This window comes from Meles meles, chromosome 2 (assembly GCF_922984935.1).
Source record: "Meles meles chromosome 2, mMelMel3.1 paternal haplotype, whole genome shotgun sequence".
Lineage (NCBI taxonomy): Eukaryota > Metazoa > Chordata > Mammalia > Carnivora > Mustelidae > Meles > Meles meles.
The window spans coordinates 171,380,000-171,402,911 of NC_060067.1; the positions used below are offsets into that span (position 1 = coordinate 171,380,000).

Genomic DNA, 22,912 nt, shown 5'->3' on the forward strand with positions numbered 1-22,912 from the left:
GCTAAAGAATACATACTCTATGGGGCACCTGGGTGGCTCAGTTGGTTAAGCCTCTGACTCTTGATTTCTGCTCAGATCGTGGTCTCGGGGCCCTGAGATCCCCTCCATCAGGTTTAGCATGAAGTCTTCTCAAGACTCTCTCTCTGCCCCTCTCCATTTTCCCCTTCCCCCAGCTCACCATGCTCTCTCTCAAATAAACAAATAAATAAGTAAATAAATAAAATCTTCAAAAAAAAAAAAAAAAAGAGAGAATACATACTCTAGTGGCCTGGAGGCATTAGGGATTCCATTCTTGTCTGATTTTGATCTTCAAACCTTATTACATTTATTTATTTATTTATTTATTTTTATTCATGAGAGACAGAGAGAGAGGCAGAGGGAGAAGCAGGGTCCCCAAGGAGTAGAGCTCCTGATGCTGGACTCAATCCCAGGACCCCGGATCATGACCTGAGCCAAAGGCAGATGCTTAACCATCTGAGCCACACAGGCGCCCATTCTTCAAACTTTTAAATATATAAAGTAATTACGCAACAAATATTGAACAAGAACAACATTGCCGAAGGTCATTACATTTCCCTCCAAGGGGCTCAGCTATCATATCGTTAAGAATATGACCATCTTTGGGGTAAAGGCAGTCTTATTCCCATTTAACAAATTGGGGCCTAATAAGGTTAATGATATGCTCAAATCCAGCTAAAAACAAGCCCTGAGCAAAACAAGGCTGGAACTTAGGTTTCAAATTCTGTGTTCTATTAACTAAACTGTTACCTAGTTCATTTTTTAATCTATATTGGTGCTTTTAAAGTTTTCTGGAAACATAAAAAATGTAGAGTTGCCTTGGTAATAAGTGGGACTTTATACAAACAGAATCAAATTCAAATTTTATTGTAACTTCTTGGGAAAAGGATGAACTAGATCCTTTTGATTGGCCCAAAATGACTGGTTATAATAGAGTTCTAAAGGAAAAAAAAAAAAGATTATTTGGACCACGAAGTGACTTCACTCCATTCAGAATTGTTTTAAGCTAAATTTACACTCAAACAGCTTGAAAAAGCCAATGTCAAGCTCAGTCAGAGCTGACCGTGAACAGAACAGTGTCTGCATTTGTCATACGATGGTTAACACATTCAGCTGAAATTTCTCCACAGCTCTAAATACAGACTAGTGTTTCTAAAAATTGTTTAATCCTTTTAAATCAGACGAGATTTGCCAGGATCTTTTTTTTTTAATAAACGAAGAAAGAGTATGTTTTACAAGTATTAACAGAAGTAAGAATTGTTATTAATTCTCCTTCACCATGGCAATTGGCCACAGACCATTAAGCAAGGCACCTAAGAAGTAGCCAGAAACATCTAAAACCTTAAGGGAGGTTAGAATGCAAGTAAATAAGCAAATTTTAAGTAATTTTCCAGCCACTTTTATTCATGTATAATTTGTAGATAAATGAAAACCCGTCTTTGGAACAGGTGTTTCTAAAACCCAATCTCCAGTCCACTGCAGAAAACCTCACAGGTGTTGAAGATGAAAAGAGAAGCTGAACTCTGATGGTCAAAAGTCTCAAGGAAGAAAGGAAGCAACTGCTTTCCCAAAGATTTGTTGGTAAGAGCAGTGAGGACCCAAAAAGAGTGCCTAACATTTGGCTGCAATTAGCCAGGCCAGCATTCCCCAATGTTCTGTACTGTTGACATAGTTCCTCTCACATAACTGATTTCTAATCAACAATATTTTGTTGATTAATGTTTTGCTGATATACAAGACAGTAACCACATGTTCAGTCTTGCTTAAGAACTAGAGATTGTGGAATATGGTGACTTAAGTCACCATTGAAAGATGTGCTACTGTGGTAATTTGCTAGCTTTGAATATAACAAGAGAAGAAATTAATTTGTAAAAACAATCTCCTATGCCAGGTCCATGTTTTCAGAAAGCAGAACTGGTCCCCTCAGGATTGTCTGCATACCAACTGGTGAGTTTGTAGATTAGCTGTAACCTCGTCCCAGTCCCAGGCCAGCTGCCTTCCCTTCGGAAGTCAGATAGCTATGCACTTGCTGGTCATTATCATTAGGTGTAATGGATTTACAAAATTGCAAACTAATTAAAATACTGGTGTAGCAAAATCAGTTTGGAGAGGCATAAGTATAAAAACAAACAAAAGTTAACATTTGTAGATCGTTTGCTTTTTTGGATTTTCCATGTAACCACTTTCATTGGTGTAATTAATTGAGGTTTAATTATTAAAAATTTTTTTCAAAGGTTTATTTATTTATTTGAGAGAGAGAGCGAGAGAGTGTGCAAGCAGGCGAAGGGGCAGAGGGAGAGGGAGATAAGCACACTCACCCCTGGAGCGGTGAGCCCAACACAGAACTCAATCCCAGAACTCCCAAGATCATGACCCGAGCCCAAATCAAGAGTAAGATGCCTAACTGACTGAGCCACCGAGGAGCCCCTTGAAAAATAATTATGTATTTTTAAGACATTGTAATGCTTGAAATATAAATGATATATTGTGTTCTGGAAGATTGTGAAGAAAAAAACCCATTCTCCTTTTTGCTTTATGGAGGATATTAATAAATACAGCCCACATGGCAAAGCACTGAGGTTGCCCGCCCACAGTCATGTGAGGGAGCCTGGAAACAGCCTCTGCAGCCTCAGCTGAATGCAGCCCCTTCCTCGCTGCAACTTCATGAGAAACCCGGAGCCACCCAGCTACACTCTTGAATCCTTTAACCGTGGGGTCACATTTGTTGTTTGAAGCCACTAAAAGAAATAAAATAAATAAAAAATAGAACAAGATATGTTGTTGGGGTTTAACCACTTTCACAAAGTACACTGGACTTCTAGAAAGAGCCCTCTGTTGCACTGGAAAAATAAAAAAAAAAATTTCAAAACTGTTATTCCCCAGGCCTGACTCCTTCCTGGGATAGCCCAACACTGGATTTGATCTGATCTGATTAAGTAAATATTTGTTAAACACCTAGTATTGAAAGATACTCTAGTAGATAAAGAAAAAAGTTGACACCAGGGAAAAGGAACTCGGTCAGTGATTACTTGTATCTGTGCTGTTTTTTAAAAAACAGTCCTAAGTTAAAAAAAAAAAAAAGCATTAATAAACACAGTCATTTGTCAGAAATTGCCCTTTTAGGTACCTGCCTTCATACCTCTCCTGTTTGTCCCTGGAGATACTTCTTCCCATCCAATCTTCACATTTCTCAATATTGTCAAGGTTCAGAACTGGGAGAATCATTCACATTGTTCACTTTGGCTCATTTGTAAAACAATACTCAAAAGATCATTAGCTATTAAAATCTTTAAAAAAAAAAAAAAAGAGGGGGGTGCCTGGATGGCTCAGTGGGTTAAAGTCTCTGCCTTCCGCTCAGGTCATGATCCCAGGGTTCTGGGATCGAGCCCCGCATTGGGCTCTCTGCTTGGCAGGGAGCCTGCTTCCCTCTCTCTCTGCCTGCCTCTCTGCCTACTTGTGATCTCTCTCTGTCAAATAAATAAAATCTTATATAAAAAAAGATCATTAGGGGCGCCTGGGTGGCTCAGTGGTTTGAGCCGCTGCCTTCGGCTCAGGTCATGATCTCAGGGTCCTGGGATCGAGTCCCGCATCGGGCTCTCTGCTTGGCAGGGAGCCTGCTTCCCTCTCACTCTCTCTGCCTGCCTCTCTGCCTACTTGTGATCTCTCTCTGTCAAATAAATAAATAAAATCTTAAAAAAAAAAAATTTAAAAAAAAAAAAAAAAAAAAAAAAAGATCATTAGCTGTTATCAGCTATCTTGTTACCTTACAGAGATGCGACAATAAAGGAGAGTTGACTATGCCCTCTTTTGTTGACAGATATATATATATTTTTTAGGATTTCCAATGCATTTAACAATTTTGATGGGGAAAAGGTGAATTCTGATTGCTAAACTAAAATGATGGAGGAGGACAAAATTGGAAATGGTTGCCAAATGAATAGGCGGAGTTTAGCTAATGGCTTATATGATATGAGGCCATAAGAGGACAATAAAACCTCTTATCCCTAAAAATTACCGCTGCTCTGTAATGTCTGAAATCTTCATATCTCTCCAGTTAAAGACTCAGTTAAAATGCAGAACAAATGCCCTATGAGAAGTAACATTTTGATTGTTATCTGCCATTTATTCCTTTGTGGAAGTGTGTATTAGCTTCTATCTTGGCAGTAGAATTTTTTTAAAGATTTTATTTATTTATTTGACAGACAGAGATCACAAGTAGGCAGAGAGGAAGACAGAGAGAGGGGGAAGCAGAGTCCCTGCTGAGCAGAGAGCCCAATGCGGGGCTCGATCCCAGGACCCTGAGATCATGACCTGAGCCGAAGGCAGCAGCTTAACCCACTGAGCCACCCAGGCGCCCCTTGGCAGTAGATTTTGATGGGGAACAGAATATCGAGTGCTGTGGGATGAAGTAGAGAAGAAAGAAGCATGTCTCAGAGCCCTTTGGACACCTTGTCTGGTTTTCAGTTTTGCCAATTGTTGGTATGATACGCACAGAAAAGAATCTGATTTACCAAGAAATTGACTTACAAATATTTTTCTATAATTAAAAAAGACCTTCAAGCTTATAGAAGGCCTAATAGCACAAGAAACTTCTATCTATTCTTTATCTTCATTTGGTAAAAGCACTATCATTGTGTCTCCTTGACTGTTCATTATGTCAAGAGTTTCCATCTGCTATCATTTCTCTTTTGCCCAAAGAACTTCCCTTAGTATTTCTTGTACAGCAAATCTGCTACTGAGAAAGCCTTTCAATTTCCTTTATCTAAACATATGTGAATAGCTACTTTAAAGTCCTTGTCTGCTAATTCAACATCTGGGTTGTCTTGGAGTCAGTTTATATGGACCATTTTTGTCTTGACTATGGACCACATTGTCCCATCTCTTTTCTTGACTGTGGATCTCATTTTCCTGTTGTTCTCATTCCTGTAATTATTTTAGTGTATATTAGACATTGTGGATGATATGGTACAGAGATTCTACATTCTGTTATCTTCCTCTGAAAAGTGTATTTTTGTTCTAGCAGGCAATTTAGCAGGACTCAAACTCTATCTCCTGTGGTGGGCAGCAGCTGAGGACTCTGCTTATTTCTTTCAGTTTCTTAGCTCTTTATTTTCTGCCGGGCTCCTTTCTGCCACAGTCTCTCATTGTAGATTTGTAGTTCAGGGATTAGTCAAGGACTTGTCAGTATTTATATGCAGCTTCTGGAGTTCCCCCTTCTGTGGTTCCTTTCTTTCTGTGATGTTCCTTCTCATTTTCCAGTCTCTCCAGAAGCCCTGAACTCTGTCCTATTCCTCAAACCAATTTCACTGTAGCTTTCCACTTGAGTTCTAGCTGTCTCAGCTATTGGACTGGGAAATACATTTAGGCCAAAAAACCACACAAACACACAACCAACACAGTCTTTTCTTTCAAAGGTCATTTTCCTTCTGGTTTGTCTGCTTATGGTTACCTTCGAATAGTTGTTTCTTATGTTTTGTTGTGAACTCATAATCATTATCTGTAAGAGTTAGACTTATACAATTACTCTTCCATTACTAGAAGCAGAACCAGACGCAGAACACTTTTCAAAAACATGAAAAATAAAACATCAATTCTATAAATTGTTACAAGCAAATTAATTAATTCAGCAAGTATTTACCAGGCATTTACTTTGGGCTAGTTATTGTGCTAATACTAGGTGCTAGAAAGCTTTTGAGATCTAAGAATTGTATTAGATTATAGTCACTTGAATGGGCCTGGTTTTCTAAATCTCAGAATAAAATGTTACTCAGAGATACTTGCAATCACTTCCCCCCAAATGAATATGGCTAACATACAGTCACTTGTTCTGTCATAAATACCTTACCTTTATATGGTGCATTTTTAAAAGAAATTCCAATTTCTGTGGCCATATGCATTTTCAATTAAGTTTAACAACACCAGCAGTTGGTTGCAGTTAAAAACCTCCCTCTCTGTTTTCATCTTATTTTCTTTTTCCTTCCCTTCCCCTATGTTCATGTTTTGTTTCTTAAATTCCACATGAGTGAGATCATATAACTGTCTTTCTCTGATTGAGTTATTTCGCTTAGCATAATACCCTTTAGCTCCATCCATGTCCTTGCAAATGGCAAGATCTCTTTTTTTGATGGTTGAGTTTTATATATATAAAGTTTTATATATATATATAAAGTTTTTCATATATATATATATATCACCTCTTCTTTATGCATTCATCTGTCAATGGATATCTGGGCTCTTTCCATAGTTGGGCTATTGTGGACATTGCTGCTATAAACAGTTGGGTGTCTGTGCCCCTTTGAATCACTATATTTGTATCTTTTGGACAAATACCCAGTATTACCACTGCTGGGTCATAGGGTAGGTCTATTTTCAACTTTTTGAGGAGCGTCCATGTTTCCCAGAATGGCTACACCAGTTTGCATTCCCACCAAGAGTGTAAGAAGATTCCCCTTTCTCTGTATCCTCACCATCTATTGTTTCTTGACATGTTAATTTTACCCATTCTGACCATGTGAACTGATACCTCACTGTGGTTTTGATTTGTAGGGCAAACCATAAAAAACTTAACTCTAGGAAACAAATGGAGGGTTGCCCGAGGGGAAGTCGGTAGGGAGGGGAAGGGATAATTGGTGATGGGCATTAAGAAGGGCACTTGACAGATGAGCACTGGGTGTTATATTTAACTATGAATCACTAAATTCTACCCCTGAAACTAGGAAACAAAACAAAACAAAACCCAACTTTCTTCAGCTAGTTTGGAATGTGTCAAAATGCTTTTCCTAAAAATCCCTGCAATGGAGAGCCACTCCTTACAGCGAAACCTCTGTAGTTTCTCTGTTTGGAAGAGAAGAAATTCTGGAACTAGAAACATCAAAAATAAAAGGGAACAGCATCACACTGGGGGCTAGGCTACTACCAATAAGCCTGGACAGTGAACAGCCTCCCTCAATTTATCTCCCCTTCCTACCTGGAATGTGGAATGTACTAGTCTATATAATTGGCTTTCGTTTTTTACTATCCCTGAGTAAAATAAAGGTGGAGAATAGATCAGTATGAAATCCAAAGCTAAATGCCCCTCATTTATTTTGGGGTGAGAGCTCAAGGACAGGAGGGAGCTGCTGCTGTTTCCACATGGTGTCGGGAGTTTGTAGGGCTCACCCTCTTGGTTCTGGAGCCTCTTACCTCATCCTTACTCTCACATCCTCACTCAAGGCTGTGCTGCGCATAGACTTGCAGGAGGCTGAAGAGGGACAAAAAGAGGAGTGGGATATTTTTCTTGCCTTATAGTTTTGTATAAGTTTGGCTCTGGCTTTAATGGCCGAGGGGTGTGGGTGGGGTGTCCAGTGGGAAAGAGATTTAAGACTAGGCTTGAGTTCCCACTTTGTGATGCTCATGGTTTTGCATACAGGTAGGAGGTGAGCCAAGTGTCCTTTCTATTTCCATTCGGTTTTTCAGCCCCTATTCCTGTTCTGATTCTATTATTAGACTAGAATAGCCTCTAGTCACAGACAGCTAGCACAGAGTCTATACGCCACAACAGCTTGTTGAATGAAGTACTTGGCTCCGCGAAATATACTTTTTGTCCCTTCCCCCTTTAATTGTATTTTCTAAGCTGAATGTATTCTTAGCCACGGAAATGATTTTTATTACGATAATTTTATCTATTTCTTCTCCAGCCTTAAAATAGTTCTGACATTACAGCAATTTCATGATCAACTCTGCATTTCATTTATGAATCATAAAGACTTTCACCTGTATAGATCAATAACAAACACCTGTGCCCTCTGGAGGCTAACTTCTTCCTTTAGTGCGGCTGGCCTGGCCGGCGCTAGCTAAACACCCAGTGATTTACCACCATGAAGCCGGACACTAGGAGAGGCTCACCAGTGCTTCCTGCTGAAGATCTTATGTGTTAAAAAGAGAAGAAACGAGGAAAAGGAGAACACAAGTGTTAGTGACCAGTTTATTAGTCATTCCAGTTTTCTTCCAAAGAAAATAGTTTCTCTGAACCCTTGGATGAGTGGGCTGGGGGTAGGGAGAAGAGAAGCGGTACTATCAGCGGGTGTGGCTTTGAAGTGTGGCTGCAGGCCTTCCAGCCCTTTCCCAGCTCAGCTGTTGAAGCAGAGAAGCAACTTCAAAGGCGGACTCGCTGTTGTTCCTGCTGGTGGGGGGTGAGGGGTTGGGGTGTGATTCCCATCAGTTGGCTTTAGAGAAAAAATGAGGAGGAATTCATCCTCTCCCATGCCAAGGTTTGAAGCTCACCAAAGGATCTACCACCTTTTGGTTTTGACTGTCTGAAGCTAGTGGAGGCAAACCAAAAACAAACTACAGTCAATTTCACTGGGACTTACATTTACTTATGTACACTATTTTTACAGATCATCTGAGATGGTCAGTTTTTGTAATTTGTCCAGATTGTGCAACATGTCAGTGATACAAGGAAATTGCTCCTGCTCCTGATTACAGTTACTGTTCACAGAAATATAAAGTGGTTTTCCCAACAGCAAAGCAGAATTTAAGAAGATTGTCCCCTTGCTGCTCTGCGACCTCCTGCCCACAATTTTAACTGCTTACAGTCCTGAAGTCAGTTCTTCAGTGTATGTATTGGTAGTGCATCAAACGCTTCTGTGAGTCAAGAAAGAGTTATTCCATTTGGTCAACAATTCACCTTGTACAAGAAAGACATTTTTGAATAATAAAATTTAAAAGCAAATGCAATTTCCCTCCATAATTTTATTTGGTCTAAACTTTTCCATTTAAAATTTATGTTCTTTACTTCACAATTATAAAGGGAAAAGGAAACAATCCTTGAAATATTAACTCTAACTCTTAAAATTAAGATGAGCTTTGATTCAAAAACTAATTCTACGGCAGTGATGGGGACAGGTAAATTTCCAGGCCACTACCTCCCACCAACTTTTATTTAAATAAACTTGAAAAACTAGGTAAAAACATTTCAATGTATGGTACAAGATAGGAGAGTTTTCAGGGAAGTTTAATTATGCTAGAATAGAAAAGTGTAAGGAACCAGTCACATTAAACTTGAGAGTTAATGGGGCGCCTGGGTGGCTCAGTGGTTTAAGCCGCTGCCTTCAGCTCAGGTCATGATCTCAGGGTCCTGGGATCGAGTCCCACGTCGGGCTCTCTGCACTGAAGGGAGCCTGCTTCCCTCTCACTCTCTCTGCCTGCCTCTCTGCCTACTTGTGATCTCTCTCTGTCAAAATTAATAAATAAAATCTTTAAAAAAAAAAAAAAAAAAAAAAAAAAAAAAAACTTGAGAGTTAATGGCCAAGAAGCAAGTTGCCAACACCAGTATACAGGTGTATATTATTCAGCGGCATGCCTCCAGCATGGTCCAAAGAAGACTGTTCTGATGGGAATGAAACTGGGGGATTTAAAAAAAAAAAAGCAAACAAGCTCCTGGGAACACAATGAAGGGAAAACATTCCAATCACAGAAAGCTTCCACAATTAGCAGAGACTAGAAAAGACAGTCTCCTGCACAAGTTCGGAGGCAGCGAAGATCGTTAATTCAATTAAAGCGCAGTAAGGACAGCAGTGAGAACATAAATTTGTCCACTACCCGTATTACATTCATCACAGAATACGACTGAAGAGGATGATATTCTTCCAAGGACTGGATTTTTACTTTTGAATTTCACAAAAATGTTTAAATCACAGTGGCATACTCTCCACAGTGTCACTTCCAAAGATGTATTTCTATTCCTCACTGACTGTATCCTGAAGAAATCAAAGGTCTTCACAAGGTAAAATCACCGTCCCTGTATGTTATAGTCTGTGCTTCCCTTGTTTCCCCCTTTTTTGGTATAATAAATGACTTGGTGATGTAATTTTGAAAAGAAAAATAAAACTGGGGAGAAGTGACAAGTGAAGTGATTTTAGGGACATAAGGTTTAAAAAAAAAAAATGCTGTTCATGATTTAGTATATTTAGGAGCTTACTACCAGACTGCTGAACCATTACTTATGTTGTTCGTTTTCTGTGATTTCATTCCAATGAGAGTTGCACGCTGTCAGCTTGGTTTTGTGGCTGCTGATAGTCATACTTCCTTGCTATTCAAAAACAAAACAAAAAACAACAATAAAAGAAAGAAAATTAATAAAAAGTAAAAAAAAATTATTAGCTAACATCATTAAATCACAGTCAAGTCATGATTTTCGGTAAAGAATTAGCTTTGAATTAAATAAATTTTTATTGGAGAAGGTTTATTATATTTTGTGATCCTCTAATTTCTCAGTACTGCTGATATCCATTTTTATATATTTATTATTATTTGCATATCAAGATTATTCAGAGCTTTATAATAATTTTTTTAAAGATTTTATTTATTTATTTGACAGACAGAATCACAAGTAGGCAGAGAGGAAGGCAGGGGGTGGGGGAAGCAGGCTCCCCGCTGAGCAGAGAGCCCAATGCGGGGCTCAATCCCAGGACCCTGAGATCATGACCTGAGCCAAAGGCAGAGGCCACTGAACCACCCAGGTACCCCTAAAATAAAATTTTATTTAAGCTATTAAAATGAACATTTCTAATAAGATTTTATTTATTTGAGAGAGAGTGTGTGTGCACGAGTTGGGGGGAGGGAGGGGAGAGGGGCAGAGGGAGAGGGGCAAGCAGAATGCACTGGGCGTGGAGCCTGATGCGGGGCTTGATCTCACAACCTTAAGATCATGACCTGAGCCAAAATCAACAGTCGGATACTTAGCTGACTGAGCCATCCAGGCACCCCATGTTAAATTAACATTTTATAATTTCCTTCTTTCTTATCTCCCACTTCCACCTTAAGATAAGTTAATAATACCACGTTTGTCCACATCATAAGGAATTTGTATTTCAACTTTTGAGTCTAAGAGATTTATTACTGAATGCTGTCATTGATAAAAACTAGAAGAAAAATAGATGGGCATTTTGTATTCTTTCTATACTTCTGAGAAATGTTTATTGAAGAAGAATGGTTTTAACCTGCAACTAGACATAGTATGGAGTTAAAATCTTTGTGAATGTCATTCCCTGCCTAGAGTTAAAACTTTCACTCTCTTCTTTAAGTTTTTACTAGCCAAGAAAGAGATACTATTTATTTATTCTACTCAGGGTGCATCCAAATTTTAGTGGCGTAAAGTTTATACAATTTGGGAAATCCTCTTTAAGAAAAAGAATTTTTTTGTTATTTCCTCTTGAACTGCCAGACTGTCAGGACTAGATAGGTCACAAACACTAAGAATGAGCCATTCATAAAATGTGCAAATCCACACATATAATATTTATTTTTTTTTTAAGATTTTACTTATTTATTTGACAGAGGGAGACACAGTGAGAGAGGGAACACAAGCAGGGGGAGTGGGAGAGGGAGAAGCAGGCTCCCCGCGGAGCACAAAGACTGGTGGGGGGCTTGATCCCAGGATCTTGGGATAACGACCTAAGCTGAAGGCAGCTGCTTAACGACTGAGCCACCCAGGTGCCCCACACATGTACTACTTATAAGAAAAATGGCTTCTAAAGATGTTTGCATCCTTGTCCCCCAGAATCTATGAACATGTTACTTTACAGGGCAAACAGGACTTTGGAGATGTGATTAAGGTAGGACCTTGTGAGGGAGAGAGTACCCTGTATTATCTGGCTCAGCCTAATCACATGGGCCTCAAAAATCAGAGACACTTTCCTGAGTGCAGAGAAAGACTACAAAAAAAGGAAGAATGATCAGAAAGATTAAATGCTGCGGGCTCCCAAGATGGAGGCAGAGGAATGTGGGTGGCCTCTAAAAGCTGGAAAAGGCAAAGTTACAGACTCTCTTCTAGAACCTCCAGAAAGAGGGCTCTGCTGACACTTTGGTTTCAGACTGTTGTAGGACTTCTACACTACAAAACTGTAAGATCACACATTTGCGATGTTTGAAGCTACAGGATTTTTAGTAATTTGTTACAGCAGCAAGCAGAAAACTAGCACACCTTATAAACGCAGGGATTCTGATAAGTTATATTTTATGGCATTGTCATCAAAGAAGAAAAAACCTCTATACTTGGTTTATAATAGTATAGACTGTGTTCTTGAGTGTATTACTGCTAGTAAATAACTTTGTTTTGACTGGGCATGCATGGAAACTTAATGTTTTATAATTTTCCATATAGAGCTTCTGGCTCTATATTTGTTTTATTTTTTAGTATTTAAGTTTTTTTTTTTTTAAAGATTTTATTTATTTATTTGACAGAGAGAGAGATCACAAGTAGGCAGAGAGGCAGGCAGAGAGAGAGGAGGAAGCAGTCTCCCCGCAGAGCAGAGAGCCCGATGCGGGGCTCGATCCCAGGACCCTGAGATCATGACCTGAGCCGAAGGCAGCGGCTTAATCCACTGAGCCACCCAGGCGCCCCAGTATTTAAGTTTTTTTTAAGGAACTTTTCTTATTGTGGTAAAATATTACAAATATTGCCATTTGTAACTGTTTTTAAGTGTACAGTTCATAGCGCTATGCAACCATCACCACCGGCCATCCACAGAACTCTTCCGATCAGCCCAAACTGACCTCCACACCTATGAAACAAGAACTCCCCACTCCTTGTTCCCCAGGCCTCTGGCAACCACCGCTCTACCTTCTGTCTCTGCGAATTTGCCTCCTATAAGTAAAATATGTGTTCTTTTGTGACTGGCTTATTTGTCTTCATAAGAATAATTGTGAAGCATAATGTCCTCAGGTTCATCTGGGCGATAGCATGTGTCAGAATTTCCTTCCTCTTGAAGACTGAATAACATCCGACCGTATTTCTCTACCACATGTCACATATCTGTCAAGGACACTTAGGTTGTTTCCGCCTTTTGGCTATTGAGATAATGCTGCTATGTTAAATTTTGCTTCTTATTTTGAACTGGTAACATATGTGGATGGTACAAAATGCAAAAGGAACAAAGGAAACAGTAAAAAGTGTATCTCCCTCCTACCTGATCAATCCTGCAGCTACCACCCAGTTCCCTCCCCTAAAGGAACCGCTGTCACTAGCTAAGGTAAAATTTGTGCTTAAGACTTTAGAGGTTCCAGGGTGCCTGGGTGGCTCAGTGGGTTAAGCCTCTGCCTTTAGCTTAGGTCATGATCCTGGGTCCTGGGATGGAGCCCCACATCGGGCTCTCTGCTTGCTCAGCGGGGAGCCTGCTTCCCCCTCTCTTTCTGCCTGCCTCTCTGCCTCTCTGTGTCAAATAAATAAATAAAATCTTTATTTATTTAAAGATATGTATATGTGTATATACGTATGTATACACACACATTTTTCTATTTTTCTATTTTTTTAGCTGAAATTATATTTCATTTTGGGGAGGGTATGTGCTATGGTGAGTGCCGTGAAGTGTGTAAACCTGGCGATTCACAGACCTGTACCCCTGGGGCTAATAATACATTATATGTTTATTAAAAAAATAAAGAAAGAAAGAAATTATATTTCATTTTTCTGTTTTCTATTTTTCACCTAAAATTCCATTCCATCCAAGATATATACTAGTGATATCTTGGGTGATCATCCTTTCTTCCTTCTTTCTCTGCACACACACACACGTGCACACACATCTGACTTTTTACCGTAGACGTCTTTTAAAAATGTCCAGTCTTTTCCTCTTAAATCCCACACAGTCCCGCAAGGTAATGTACATTAATAATCTGACACGTATCTTTCCAAGCCTTCCTCCATGCTTCCATAGTTACATAGAACATTTATATTACACATAGATAACACAAGGGATATTTTGATCATTTGATTTTAAAAGAGTAGCATCCTGGTATATATACTATTTTATCTTGCTCTTCTCACTTCATAATACACCTTGGAAACTACTACTCTTTCTTTTTTTAAATTTTTAATCTTTTAAAAAGATTTTTATTTATTTAAGAAGGAGAGGGAGAGAGCATACATGAGCAGAGGGGAGGAGCAGAAGGAGAGGGAGTAGCAGACTCCCCGCTGAGCAGGGAGCCGGTTGTGGGGCTCAATCCCAGGACCCTGAGATCATGACCTGAGCTGAAGGCAGACACTAAACTAACTAAACCACCCAGGCGCCCAACCACAACTCATTCTTTTAAATAGTGGCATAAAAGGTTGTGGGTTAGGTGTACAATTCATTCTGGTTCCATATATTTTAAACTTTATTTCTTGTCCCTAACATACACACTCATAGTGTTCAGTACTACCTGACACATTAATATTAAGACATGAACTCTGGCCTTGTACATTGGTATCACATGCCCTATTCTCGTAAGCTATTGGTTTTTGCTTTGTTTCGTTTATTGGTGTTGCTGTTGTTTTAAGTAGGCTTCATGCCCAGCATGGAGCTCAGTGCAAGGGTTGAACTCATGATCCTGACATCAAGACCTGAACTGAGATCAAGAGTTGGAGGCTTAACAGTATGAGCCACCCAGGCGCCCCTGCAAGTCATTCTTATTTTGCTTTGGCTTGCAGTGATTCAGTTCTAAAGGAAATGCCTGCAAACTCCACAAATACAAAATTCAAACCCAAACCAAAGCGGGTCCAACTCAACCTCAGCCAGATCCCCAAATGCTCTTGGTTTCTTCAATGCTACTCCACAAGAGGAGAAGTGCAGAAGAGGGCAGATTGGAGCAGGCAGAAACAGCAGTCTTAACTGACGGTTCAAATATTGAATTTTTGCAAAATTTATAAAAATATCATCATATGAGCACATTTCTAGGGCTATTCTCAGGGTCCTGGATAGGCCCTGTACAAGCGTCAACTTCACGGCAGATCTTCCTTTGCTAATATTGAGCTGAGCATCTAAAAGAGGCACTAAGTTTTCATTACCAATTCTCTCTGATAATTTTTGCTAATTGAATTCAATTCCAAAAAATCGATTTTTAAACATGCCTCCATTCAACACAGAATATACTTACAGATGGAATACATTTCCAGTTGTTGTCTTAAACGGATTTTGCTCATTGTGTCATAAAAGTCGGGCTCTGATAAAGTTTCTGCTGTAGGTGGCACACTGAATATCCTCATAATTTTCCTTTTATTCCTACAACACAAAACCAATACAAAAGAGAGATTTATATTAATAGCTACAGGTCTGTAATGGACTCAGGACCATAGTAGTCAGAAGCTACATTAAAAGGACTTAAGTAACAATGAGCTCATGTTCTCTTTTGTCTCTGTGAGATGCTTCCTTGGCTCCAGTGTTCTTCCCTTAACTAAAAACTATGAAGTTATATGTGTAAGGCCACAGAGCTCAAAGAAATCGAAGAAAGCTGAACACAGCCACTTCATAAAACAAAGTTACGTACCTCCACTGTGCTTCTACTCCTGTACCCCTCCAAAAATCAAGTATTCTATGGCAAAATGCACCAACTAGAAGATATCTTATTTTTCTCCTCCCTCTGGTGTCATCCAAATAAAGCTAAATTACTGGGTTAGAGAATAAACAGAATGCGATCTTAATTTTGGAAAATAATGAATCACTGTATTTCTTAAATACAATAGCACGGCCTTAGTGGATCCATCTACTTAAAATCAACAACAGTGTCTCTCTGTTTTTAAAACAGGATGGTGGGGTACCTGGGTGGCTCAGTGGGTTAAAGCCTCTGCCTTCAGCTCGGGTCATGATCTCAGGGTCCTGGGATCGAGCCCGCATTGGGCTCTCTGCTCAGCAGGGACCCTGCTTCCCCTCCTCTCTCTCTGGCTGCCTCTCTGCCTACCTGTGATCTCTGTCTGTCAAATAAATAAATAAATAATTAAAAAAAAATACAATAAAACAGGATGGAGGGGAGGAAGTGGTGGCTATTTTTGGAGAAAAGCTGTTACCTGTGGAGCCTTCTCTCAGCCACCCCCGGGGCCAGGCTACCAATGGGCCAGAGGATCCGGATGGGGCGGGAGGGGGGGATGGAGGAGAGTGGTGGTGGGTTGGGGTTGGGAGTCATGTGGCCCAGAAGGGCAAAACTGCCTGCCTGAGAGCAGGTGCTGTCCAGGCCAAATATCAATGATTTCTCAATTACTAATTACTCTGAACTATCTAATGCTTTTTTAACCTTGGTGAAGAATACCAAGAAGCATGTGGCTATAAGGAGAAGTGACTCCATCCAACTAAAACTGCCTTTCTTCTTCAAAGCACCCACCTTTTTTTTTTTTTTTTTTTTGTATTTAAAAGAAAGGAGCCAGGGAGTATGGAAAAGAATAAATTATGCTACAACACCTGGAATTAAAGCAGGAAATATTTATTGAGGATTTACACTATGTGGCATGCCAGGGACACAAAGGTTAAAGGTCAAAGTCCTTGTTCTGAAGGGACTGGAGTTTTTGTGGAAGGGACAGACAAGTTGTCAGATAATACCATTATAACTCAGTAAGTGCTATCATACGGTTGTGTACAAGAATCAGAAGGGAAAGCTTAAAATGTATGAGGAGAGAATTGCTAAAAACATAGGAATTTGAGTTTCTGCATTTCAGGGACAGTGAACCCAGGCTAGATGATCAAATTGAGCTATATTAGAAATATAGTATATGTGTATGTATGTGTGTGTGTGTGTATATATACACACACATATATATAATATGTTATATATTTAATGTATGTAATATATATAATATAAAGCTGGTCAGGGTGCCCAGAGCTGGACTTAAATCTCCAAATCTTAAAGCAACGGGCTCTTCAAAGCCAAACTGGCACCCAGAGCTCAAGAACAGACCCAAGGAGATAGTACTTCCCTAGCAGGAACAAAAATACTGATGAAATTATTTGTGTGCATTTAATTTGGAACAAACAAACATGTCAACTTTTGAAACGGCCACTTTCTTTTCAACCCTGAAATACTAAAACAATTACCTCTTGGCATACATGAAGAGAACAAAGCTAACAAGGATCACTACCAAGTAAACATTGGTGGCTTCATTCCAGGCCTCGTGAACGCTATAATCCATAGAGCCATCGTCACCCATCACCCCGTAACCTCCAGGCATGGGGCTGGAAGAAAGAGAAGAGAGTAGGGTTTCTGTTAGTGCTGGTAAGACCGTTTGTAGCAGGGCTGGCAAACATAAGTCCTGCTGGCCAACTCCAGCCTGCCACCTGCTTTTGGATGGCCCAGGGGCTAGGGATGGTTTTACATTTCTAAACAGATACATTTTAAATGATTAAATGTAAAATGTACCTGTATAATATCCTTGCTTTTTGCTTCCCAGCCCTTGAAGCCAAAAATATTTACCACCTGGCCCTTTAAGAAAAAGTTTGCCAACTCCTGGCCTACATAACTAGGGCGTGTAACATATTTCCCCTTATTTTTGATTTTGAAACATTTTATTTTCTGTGTGAAGGTGAAAACTGGAGTTTAAAAACCCAATTATGAAAGATAACAAAAAGGATATATGGATGAAATGTTACTGTCCAGTTTCTGAACTATAACTATCACCAGATGAAAGTACCAAAATATTTTATTTATTTATTTTTAAGATTTTATTTATTTATTTGACAGAGAGAGAGAGAGCACAAGCAGGGAGGGCAGGAAAGCCTGATATAGGACTTGATCCCAAGACCCTGGGATCGTGATCTGAACTGAAGGCAGACCCTTAACTGACTGAGCCACCCAGGTGCCCAAAAGCACCCAAATATTTTAAAACATAGACCCAGACAACTGGCCGTGATGTTAAAAAATATCCTGTCATGCTCATGACGGCACCCTAGAAAAGACAAGACAGCCATCGCAATGCTCTTCCACTGGCCTCTCCAGCAAGTGGAAAATGTTGGGAGCTTTATCTAGTTTTGGCCTCCTGGCCAAATATGCTTGAAAGAAGCTATGGGATAAAAAGTTACTTTTTGCTATTTACACAGCTGTGACTTCTATTCAAGGAAATGGATTCTTTGGACATTTCCACAGAAAATAAGAGTGGTAAGAGCCAGTGTATCAAATAGCAAGTATAAGAGTAATGGTTTCCTCTTTGTGTTTGAGAGTTAGTTGAATTTTTCCTTGAAGAGAAAGTTCCTCCCTTCTGTTGGACATAAAAGGTAAGTCTAATAAGTAAAATGACCTACTATGTGAAAGAAAACCAAAAGCATTTTTAAGACATTCTATAAGAAGGAGAAAAACTGAACAAGTGATAGGTGATCAATGTACTGTAGTTTCTAAGAATAAGACAGTCATTTTCTAATTCCAAGAAAAAGAGTATCTGAAAAGTCCAAGAAATTGTTTTGCAATTTTTCTCTAGACATCCTACAACAATGAAGGCATTACAGACATTCTTGCACTAAAATATCTTCCAATCTCCTGTAAGCCTCCAAAATATTCTATAATGTAGATCTGGCTTAGTAAGTTAATAAGTGTGCATTAAGGGAAATGTCTGTTTTCTTTCTTATAGCTCACCTCTGCATAAAATGAATAAAATTCTCCCATAAGTTTTCTCCTAGGCCAGGTGGCATGTTTACCCTGTTCTGACATCTGAAATTTTTGTCAGATGTTTGGGGACATATTGTATTCATTTATGATAAAGTGAGTGTCATGATCATATAACTTAGCCTCTAGACACTGAGGTCGAGAGTGAAAACTTTAAAAGAACTATTGGTGTCCGATGAATATAAAGATTGGTCTTGTGAAAATTAGCCAAGTATTAATAAAAACAATTTACTTTAAATCATAAAAATTTATAGATATAAGATCTAAATATTATTTAAATATCACACCATACCCAATTACTTGATATGAAAGACTGGCTACAGATTTTTTTTTGAGAGAGTGGAAGACACAGGGCGATTTGGTATATTCACAGTTTTAATTCTTATTTCCTAAAACTAAACTCCAGAATTTCTCTAAAAGTAACATTATGATTCATAGTAAGTAATCAGTCTATTTTAGAAATGGAAACTTTTGAAAGACAAGAGACTATAATTATCTTTATGATTTATGGGATCTAGAATTTTGCTGGTGCTGAAAAGTAACAACAACGAATGTGTTTTGGGCAAAAAGAGATGACTTTGAATATCTGATTTGAGATGCTGCAGAAGGCCATAGACAATTATGCCACAAGGGTGGTAGGTTTCAGGATTGGGAGCTGTTAAATTCAGGAAGAAACAGGGGACATACAGCAATGGCCACTAGAACATTTTTCAGGTGTCCTTTGCCTGACAAATCACGGAAGTGTTTCCTGCGTGTTTTCTAACACCTGAATGGATCTGAGCCAGGTTAATTTCTTGCTTCGATTTCTCACAAAATTCTGTTCATGGGCCACTTAATAAGTGGTATATTCCTATAGAGCTTGTCTTCATCCTGCTACAAATATGTCGATCTTGAATAGTATTTAGAGAAGGATTTTGAATTACTACTGACCCAGAATGGTAAAATTTTAACATGAATGAAACAACATGTATTATACAACATCATTGGTATGCAATGACAGTACCATTCCACAGTTCCAGGGACACGCACTTGAATTATTTTTAGTACTGTAGTTGTGAAAGATTTGCACTGAGGGTAGGCCTCTCCTGCCCAGTCCTCCATCATGACCAATGGCACGACTTTGCAAGACTGCCAGGAATAAGGAACGGCCTTGTGCGGAGTCATAGTACAGACCCATGGCCCACATGTGGCCTGAACTATGACCGTCACCTCCCAGCACGCTACAGTCTAACTAAGTGTACACATACATACTTGCTAAGTAGTTACTTCAGCCTTCTTCCAAAGCAAAATGCCCATGGGCATTACAACGGTTCATTCCTGGGAAGTTAATATTTCAGCAAGATCACTAAGGTAGCAAGCCATGTGCCTAGATCGTCATTGAGGGCTCTTTTGAGAAAACTGAACTTTTTTCACATATTTTTCCTGGACACTAACGCTTGAACAATTTTGGTAAGGAAATTCTAGGATGAGCTGAATTAAGACCCAAGTAAAACATTAGTATCCAGAGTCAGGGTTCCCAAAATATGGCAACTAAGGGGTTAGTTTTAGTTTGATTAACTTTTAGGTTGAGAACTAGGAGAAAATTTTCCAGGGATCAAGTGATTATATCCTAAGTTTTAAAATCCGTTTCCTGATTTCAGGTTCCTGACTCCATATCTAGGTGATTCTAAAATTGTGTAGCACTTATCATTATGCCTTAAATGTTCCATTTTTGTCTCTCAGAGCTTTGCTATCTTAATAGAAATTCGGGTTAGAATCATTTACACAGTTCCTTACAACGCAATCCACTGCGTAAATGTAATTTCCTTTCTCCGTCCTCTGAAACACTGAAGGTTTGAATCCCTGAATCAGAAGGGTACAAGGTAACAGGCTTTCAGCGAAGAGGAAGGAAGCAGTTTGTGGGTTTACAAGTTGAGCAGTCCGCATACTGAATCTCTGCGAGGAGGCCCTGAAGCTCCATTCTACAGAAGAAACCGGGAAGATGGGAGTGCTGGTTACGTAACTTGCCCCAAGTTGCCCAGGCCAAGGTTGTCACATGAACCTGACACCCAAACCTGAACCCCTCCAGTCGCGCCTCCGGCTCCGCGACACCCGCTCCTTCCGGAGGGAAATCCAGTCGCACGGGGACAGAATAGAATCTCCCCCAGTACGCGACCGCAGGCGCCCCCAGAGCTGCCGGGACGTCTTTTGCGCTTCTGCCGCCCGCAGGCTGCGAAACACTGCGGGATCTGAACACACCGGCGCTCCACGGCAGCCGTCCCCGGGTCGCCTACGCAGCTGCCTCGGCGCATTGCCCGCATCTCCCGCACTCTGAGCCTCGCTATTGCTCACGACCCTGACAGGCTCGCGGCACCGGCTAGACCCGCAGGAGCCTCAGGGCCCGGGTCCGGGGACGCGCGGCGGGTAGCGTTCCCTTCCCCCTCCCGCGCGGGGCCCCGGCGGGGCGGGGCGGGGCGGGGCGGGGCGGCGAGCGGCCGGGGGGCGGGGCCGGGTGACGCGGCCCCGCCTCGGGCCCGGCAGGCGCGGAGACGCGGGTCCACTCACGCTGCTGGCTCGGGAGGCGGCACGCGGCCAGGCTGCTCCGCTCGGGGTTCTTTCCCCCCGGAGTGTCGCCGGACGCGCGGGGCCCGGTTACCGAACGGACCTGGACGACCTCCGCCTTCGTCATTTCCTGCCGGCCCGCCGGTTTCCGGATGAAACGAGGAGCCAGGTCTTTCCCCCCGCCCTCCCCGCCCCCCTTTTCAGTGTTTGAACGGGAGCGACGCAGCGACGGCTCCGGTGCCGCCCCCGGGCGCGTGAGTGGAGCCGGGCTCCCTTCCCCTCCCCCCGCGGCGCGTCACCGGCGCGCCCCCCGCCCTCCGCGAGCCCCCGGCCGGAGCCCGGAGCTTCCCCGGGCGGGCCGGGTGGGCCGGAGCGCCGGCGCTGGCGGGGGGTCTCGCCGCCCGCGTCTGGAAGTCCACGTGGGTGTACTGTGGTGCGCCGACACCGGGCGAGAAGTAGCGGGGACAGGTCGTTACCCGGAGTTCCGTGCCTCTTCCCGCCCCGCTTCGGCGCGCCCGGGCGTGACTCAAAGCGTGGGAGGGGGAATGTGCATTGTCCCACGAATCGGGATTACGCTGGGAAACACGAAGACTTTTTTTTTTTTTTTTTTCCGTAATGAGGACATAGAGTTACTTTTAATATTTACTTTGATACCTAACTTGAGAAAGCATATGCTCTCCAAACTGTCCACTTCCTCTGTCATAATAAATGTTGCGTGGCCGAGACTGTTGTGTTTTAAAAACTGGATGTGCCCAGGATGCTGCAGTATTGTCAGTTGAAGTGATTTTTGTGTCTTAAAAAAAAAAAAAAAATGTGTCTATAGGGGCTTGAGAAATAGGTTTTCTAGCATAAGACAGGTAATGAATTTATGCAGGATTTCAGCCTTAGTGTGGAAGTCATCAGATTTCATGGTTGGTAGCAACCTTGGGCATAAATGGTCACTTGTCCACATGCTTGAGGTCTTAACTGTTTATGTTGAGCAAGTTCTCTAGGGTCAGCTGACTGCTAATTATAATTCATCCTAGACCTTGGAGAAGTTGTAGTCTTAATTAATAAGCAGAGGTAAGAGCTAACATTTAGCCCAAATCCCTTAGCAAGTTTTCTCTGCCTTGTGGCTCATTCTGTTAAAATTAAGCTCACCTTTGTCTGGAGAGCATTACTTGGCACAGTAAGGTGCTAGCTTTATTTATCGTATTAATACATGTTAGTTTTTATGTATTATATATACAATGCCATATATATGCGTTATAACCATTTAGTTTGACTCTGAAGTTGGAAAATTAGGAACAATAATAATGGATAATGTTGAGTACTGCCTGTTTGCAGGGCCTGTGCCAAATGGTACATGCTTTATCTCTAATCTTCTGGGATAACTTTTGTGTAAGCATAGGTTGCTCAAAAATGTTTAAATACATGGGTCTGATTTGAATAGGTCTAAATGTGGAGTATGTATATTATTAATTCTGTTTCTGCTTTTGCGAAAAAGGGTGTTGGCAATATAAAATGACTCATAGAGTAAATTAATATGTTTTTCAAGTTGGAAGATGTCTTTAAAATTGCATAGAACTGCAATTATTCTCTTTACTTGGGTATTGGATAGTTTCTAAAGCACCGTGTCTCATTTATCCAACTTCCCATAACACACTATCATCACCCAATGAACAGGCTATTCTTGGACATTGGTAGAAGGTAAATGTTGGGGAAGCCCTGATGGCCTTCTGAAAGTCTCCCTCCTACCATATTTTTTCTAAGTGGCATTCCTAATTAGGGATCAACAAATATTGATGAAACAAGAAGAGTAATTTTCCAATACCCAACCAAGGAAATAAAAATCAATGGATTGCTTATTACTTTGTTGATGAGTCTAACATTCGTGCGTATACAAATGTTAAGAATGTTAGATTATCTGCATTGTGGGGTCTCTACCTAATTTTTCATTTTGCCTTTAATATCATAAGCAGTTTGGAGTCCAGTG

The 22,912-nt window shown here is 40.7% G+C and overlaps 2 protein-coding genes across 5 annotated transcripts in view; one reads left to right on the top strand and one right to left on the bottom strand.

The window, feature by feature from the left end:
* Positions 1-7,967: 7,967 nt before the first annotated feature.
* On the bottom strand, positions 7,968-21,057 carry SMIM19 (small integral membrane protein 19). Of its 4 annotated transcripts, XM_045998036.1 has the most exons (6): positions 20,941-21,040; positions 20,173-20,357; positions 16,839-16,976; positions 14,914-15,038; positions 9,293-10,090; positions 7,968-9,059 (listed from the first exon to the last, which is right to left on the bottom strand). In XM_045998036.1, the coding sequence occupies exons 3-5, from the start codon at positions 16,970-16,972 to the stop codon at positions 10,026-10,028; spliced, it is 324 nt and encodes a 107-aa protein (XP_045853992.1). In that variant the 5' UTR covers positions 16,973-16,976; positions 20,173-20,357; positions 20,941-21,040; the 3' UTR covers positions 7,968-9,059; positions 9,293-10,025. The 4 variants fall into 4 exon arrangements, with proteins under 4 accessions (XP_045853992.1, XP_045853990.1, XP_045853989.1 ...); XM_045998034.1 differs by lacking the exon at positions 20,173-20,357 and having other exon boundaries at positions 20,941-21,057; XM_045998033.1 differs by lacking the exons at positions 20,173-20,357; positions 20,941-21,040 and adding an exon at positions 20,635-20,805 and having other exon boundaries at positions 7,968-8,318; positions 9,980-10,090.
* SLC20A2 (solute carrier family 20 member 2) overlaps positions 20,973-22,912 on the top strand; it is a 108,373-nt gene continuing 106,433 nt past the window's right edge. The window contains exon 1 of the mRNA XM_045998030.1: positions 20,973-21,106. The gene's annotated coding sequence lies outside the window, so the exon portion shown is untranslated. The remainder of the gene's footprint in view (positions 21,107-22,912) is intronic.